This window comes from Polyodon spathula, chromosome 2, assembly GCF_017654505.1.
Source record: "Polyodon spathula isolate WHYD16114869_AA chromosome 2, ASM1765450v1, whole genome shotgun sequence".
Classification (NCBI taxonomy): Eukaryota; Metazoa; Chordata; class Actinopteri; order Acipenseriformes; family Polyodontidae; genus Polyodon; species Polyodon spathula.
The window spans coordinates 64,140,387-64,146,386 of record NC_054535.1 but is presented as its reverse complement, the minus strand read 5'-3'; the positions used below and the strand labels follow the sequence as shown (position 1 = coordinate 64,146,386).

General features: G+C 38.3%; 1 protein-coding gene across 1 annotated transcript in view; it reads right to left on the bottom strand.

Annotated features, from left to right (window-relative positions):
- Positions 1-240: 240 nt before the first annotated feature.
- smc5 (structural maintenance of chromosomes 5) overlaps positions 241-6,000 on the bottom strand; it is a 68,489-nt gene continuing 62,729 nt past the window's right edge. Inside the window, exons 19-24 of the mRNA XM_041226640.1 lie at positions 3,664-3,759; positions 3,441-3,545; positions 2,065-2,184; positions 1,523-1,702; positions 1,246-1,341; positions 241-552 (exon numbers count right to left, since the gene is read on the bottom strand). Coding sequence (XP_041082574.1) covers positions 412-552; positions 1,246-1,341; positions 1,523-1,702; positions 2,065-2,184; positions 3,441-3,545; positions 3,664-3,759 — 738 coding nt within the window. The 3' untranslated portion in view covers positions 241-411. The remainder of the gene's footprint in view (positions 553-1,245; positions 1,342-1,522; positions 1,703-2,064; positions 2,185-3,440; positions 3,546-3,663; positions 3,760-6,000) is intronic.

Genomic DNA, 6,000 nt, shown 5'->3' with positions numbered 1-6,000 from the left:
TAACAAAAAATAGCAATGTTTCAATTCCTTATATTTTTAGAAGACAAACAATGTAACCTTTCAAATAAGGTTTGTAACACTGCATGAAAATGAACTAAAGCAACAGCTTTTGATAACCATAAACTGTACTGTATTTACTGTTGACACCATCTTTGCAGTCCTTTTGCCATCATTAGTTTTTTTACCTTCTTTATCCAGGTATATCCAGGTGGGTGATTAAGTCCACGAAATCTTTTTTTATGTTAAGTAAAAGAACTATAGGGGAACTGATTACATAAATACAGAACACACATGAGAATTCACTGGAATTCCATCAGCATCCATTTTCCAAATACTGCAGTTAACTGACTCAACAGGTACTACTACCACTCTGAGAAGAGCTGTGCACTGAAAAGCAAGTTGAAGCTCTCTTCACTGGGCTAACATCCGCTGAACTCGCTGTCGTCTTCTGTAGAAAGCTTTCAAGTTCCACTTTGTAGGAGGCAGCATGTGGGACCCATTGTGTATGCACAGGACAGTCATCTCATCAGCATATGTCAGATTCTGTAGCAGCTACATGTGTACAGAAAATAATTAGTGAGAATTAAAAGGAAAGAGAATCTGTGGGGACATAATAAAATTATTATATTTTTTTAAATGTACTGTGACCAATTATTTTACTCATCGCCAATGCGACACTCCTTTTGGAATCCCCAGCGAGGACGGGCAACTTCCCACAGCCAGGCGCTGCCCTGACTGTACATCCTGCACACCATGCGGCTGTGCTTTTATCAGGTGAGCCAATCGGACCCCCGCCATAATACAATTCTTAAGCCTTGATTATAGATTTGTTTTCAGCCTTAAGTGTTGAGTTCTGGTGTTTTTTTTTTTTTATTTTATTTTATTTTAACAGGATCTCATTTCGAAATCTTTCATGCACACTTCCTTTTCCATACATTGTATTTGTTATAAAGTATAATCAGAATACTCTGAGCACTCATGGAGCACGGTCTATTTCATTCATAAGGAAGTCATAGATAACCTACTTGCCCCCATACTTGGTTGTTTTGCCACCCACATTTGGAAAATAGCAACAGCAGTCCATGAATGTTCCTAAAGTATCCATTACATATATTTATTGATGACATGGTTCTTTAGAGTAGCTCAAATGAAATTGAGAATCTTCAAAACCTGATTAAAAAAAAAAAAAAACAGATCGGTCTTAAAATAACAAAACGAATAATGTTTAGTTTAAATTTAACTCACTTTGGGTGTAATAAAGAAGTACTGAGAAGTGGTTCCCTTGCAAGCTGTGCGGACCACCATTTCAAAAACACGCCGTTCATTGACTGGGTCCATACCCTGAGAAAGAAGGAAACTGTTTTTAAATTTTTTATATAAAAAAATAAAATAGTTAAATCACCTTAACCTACTGTAGCATCTCTAAACAGCCAAATGATGGAGACATTATGAAACCAGTACCATCTTCACACAATCTGCCACTTTGAGCATGGCAGGAAAAGACTGCCTCCCCTCCACTTGCCTGATTAATTTCATCCACTACTCGGAAAGGGCAGCGGTTGAGCTCCTGCAGCGACATGAGGTACAGCATGGTGGAAACACTGCGCTCGCCGCCGCTCTGATGATGTGGAGTGAGCTCATGGAGCTGGGTGCTGCTGCGAAACTTCACTCGAATGCGAATTCCATACTTGTCATATTCCTCCTAAATAAATAATTATAATTTTTTTTACACTTCGCTTAAAAAGAAAATAATAAAAATCAGTCAAGTCTAAAATATTAAATTATGCATTCAGTTCTGGAATAGAACTACCCTCCCATTTCATGTCTACATCTTAAGTTCCACAGGTATTATATAGCACATCTTGTTTACTGTAAATGAGTAATACAATACCCTATTGTACAGAGAAAAGCAATGTTAAATACAGGATTCCAGTGATAACCAGTGTATGCTAAAGAAAATACTGCAACTCAAGGAAGCCCATCTTTAAAGTCAATGTACATTTTAATGTATTTTAGCTGCATCATTTTTTATCTTGGCCCTTAGGGGAAAGAACACTTTCTTGCCTCGTTTTCTGAATGTAGGTCCACCTCCCCAGCACACTGCATGGAACTGAAGAAATCACCAAACTTCTCATTGATTTGCTCTACAAGCTGTTTCAGTGGATTTAACCACCTTTCTTTTACCTGCAATCAACACAAATAACACCTGCGTCACACTATAAAAACACTTTTTACACACTATGAAATTATCGATATGTCTGAAATGACCAAGCTTTCTATGGTCTAGTTATTTTAATGGTTTCATGTTTTTATATAATGTGATTATCAAATTATAATTATTATTTTTTTTCTTATGATGGATTTACTTTTTCCCTACATTGGGACCACTTCAAACAAATACAAATATGAAGTTGTGGGTCAGATATGGCACACTGCCTAGATTAATGAAGTTCTAAGTCAGGGTGCAGTGTCATGCAGGTCGAGTAGTGATTTCACACTACTTTTCATAAAGCAGAGTTGACCTGGGTGAGAGACGCAAGTGCACAATGTACGTATCAATACCCCGGACACAGCTTGTTATTGATGCTTCCATCCAAGCTTCTCTGGATTGAACCATCGCCCCAAATGTTTCTACATCCCTGCTGCAATCTGGCTCATGGCGTGTCTCAAGCAACATACATATGGCTAAACAGAACAAACACAAATACTCCTCGCAGAAGTGAAACTTTCGCCCAGCCGTGGCTGTCTGTTATTGCGTCAGCTCACGAACGCCCGTCAAGCATTTTGTCTCGCTCAACCCGGGTCAAAGCATGTCAACCCACATTCTGAGGTAGGTCACTGGGACCTGGATACGACCCAGTTACATGGTTTCACACTATGCAGGATTGTGATCCAGCTAGCCAGGACCCAGGTATGGGTGCCAGTGTGAAAGGGGCTCTAGATGTATGTACACTCAAAGGTACATTTAAAATTGACCTTATTTTTCAATTTGGATAAAAACTAGTGGGCCTGCAGAAAAAAAAAGTCCCCCCAGTTTAGACTCCCCCCCCCCCTCCCCCCAAGTTTGGAATGTCCAATTATGTTTTTTTCTCCTCACCGTAGCGAGTCCCCACACAGCACAGATATTCTGAGGGCGTGTGAGCATCCTCTGATCTCACAAGCCTAAAGCCAGAATCGTTTTACGCCGAGCAATCCAGAGCAGAGGTGGGCGGGCAGGCCACCAATCCCGGAGAACAGAGATCAGCCCTGCTTTCTGTCCACTCTGAATGTTCTCGGTGTCTGGCCAGTAGGGTTCGCCCTTGAGGATGAGGGGAAGGAATACCTGCCGGTTTTCCATCCCCAATAAGAGCCAATGTGATGCCCCCTTCAGAGTCCCCAGAAAAGTTTGGCCTCTGCACATCCCGGGCGGAAACGGCCACTGTCCAAGCCGTATGACAAACCTGGGAAATATTCTGCCTGTAATTATCCAATTCAGTTTTCTTTTCTGCTAGTTCTTTTGTTAAGTTCTCAATTTCCTGGGTCCTCTTTGTGTACTCATCAACAACCTGGAAAATAAAATAAAATAATTAACTACTATCCTAAAATGATAAGATTGTATTGCTTCTATTGGTCACTAGGTGTAGAATATTTCAAGGTAATTTCACACAGACACCCATCACGTACTGAAGCATTTAAGCCAGTGAAGCAAGAGGCTCTTGATCTCTCCTCATGAAGTAAAGCATCTATTTCATCCAGAGTATCTGGAAGCTTACGGAACCCCTGAAAAAAACAACACAATTAAAACCCGTTGCCAGTTTTTTTTTGTTTTTCTATTTGTTCCAGTCTTGTGCGTAAATCACTCCTCACATTAATATCCCGATGACCGTTAATGTACATTGGTACACCCCCCCCCCCGTTTGAAATGTTAAATTTTATATAAACTAAATAATATTTGGCTGTACTTAAATGGCCTGTATATTCAACAGAATACAGTTTTTGATTGATATTAAGATTAAAAAAATATTTTCTGTATGATTAAAAACAGATGTTTTATTTTAAAGTTTTGATTACTTATTAAAATATCCACTAATAAATAATAGACCATTTATTTAATTCCATTCTAGATGCACGATTATCAAGGTGTTCTCTGACGCATGGATTATAAAAGTGTTCTCTGTTACTTATATGATTGGGCTGACTATACACGGACCATAAAGGTGTAACTAAAGTATTCAAATTAAATTCTAAAAAAATATTTTCTCTCATATCAATCTGTAGCCCCAGCCTAATCAAAATAAAACGGGACACCAAGATTCTTCTCTGCTAAAGATATGGTGGAAGCTGCTGACTGCTGGAGTGACCTTCCCGCAAGAAGCCACTCTGTCTGGCAAGATTTAGCTGCAGTCTATTACTGGACATCTGACCTTATCAGCAAAGCAAACAGGCAGCTTTGAGACTAAAGATGCAGTTTTAAATAAAAGACAGAGGGAGGAAATGGATTGGATGAAACCTTGTTGAGGTTTAATTAACCTTGTCTTGGGATCCACAAGTGGCTCACCAGATAAAGGTCCGACCACATGATGTGCAGGCTAGTCATGCAGTCAGGGGAGCACAGTGCTGCACCCTGGTTATGCCAAGATTACAACCTTGGTTGACATTCCAAGCCACATTGATCATGGCATTCCTCTGGGTTGGGGAGGTGAAAGCTACAAGCACTGCTTCACCTAACCATGCTGCAGTGGCCCCTTCTGGCTGGCAGTGTTATTGGAGGCTGCCCACTCACTTTCAGCACTCATGTAGTTTTATTTCCCACTTACTAATTAATTACATTAGTGATAACCTTTCTTTCTAAATTACACTGGTGTGCACTTCAAAAAGTCAATATTTACTTTATGTGTATTACAACCTTCATTGGAGGTACATAAATTGGACAGCAAAAATCAGGGTAGAAAAAGGTGGTTATATTAACTGAGAAAAAAAAAATAATAACCCCTGCCGATAGATAGATAAACAGAGATAGAGATTTTTTTTTTTTTTTAATGAAATATCAAGGTGTGTGTTGAGGAATTTGAACTTTAAACTGTTTCTGGGTTTGAATTTTAAAGGGGGGGGATCCCCCCCCCCCATTTTAGTAGATAATTGGGAAATTCCTGTAAAATCATCTATTAACCCTTTAAGGACCAAGCGTTATTCAGTGGGATGCTCACCTAGGACCAGGGCTTTTTTGGCTGTAGTTGACTTTCTTCCTATAAAAGTTCACAAAAAATCTACTTTGTATAGTAGCATCTTGGAATTGGTGTCCTTTTATTCAGATCACTCGGGAAACATTATAAAGTACTTCTCAAACCATACAAACATTTAGCTTTTTTTTCTATATCATATTTCTGGTATTGTATTGTTTTATTATTATGTATTCTGCTTAGAGATACATGTATAAAAACATGTTATTCGGTGACCTGAGAGACCTTACAATACTAACTGAAAGTTTTGTTGAAAAATATTGATGTTTGGGAAAATTACAAGACATTGTTTCACCTGAGTGATTGCAATGACATAATACACGTTTCTTCTCAGGGTCTTTATAAGCAGTAATGGGCACTACAATTATTTTCAACATATTTTACTTATAAATATTGAGTTATTCATTCCATCATTATTAGTAATAAGGAAAAAAAAACGTACCCAATGCATTTAGTTCATGAAACATTATCCGCTCATATCCACTCATTTCTTGATATATATGTTTGTAAAGGCATATAAATTAAAACACACAATAAATGTCTGAATAATAACTATAAGTCAAATGCATTGGACTAAATGTTTCCCTGTTTTTTTTCTTGGCTGTAAACAAGTTCTTGTGCCATGTTTTGTTTCTGCCTGCTTGCTGAAAATGTCTCCACCCTTTAAAAATGAAATGCCTGGGTTGGTGACATCACACAAAAAAAAAAAAAAAAAAAGGACCATGTAGTGAAATTAAATTCCTCCCTTATCCAATGATAGTTGTTACCAAGCTGTGCTGCA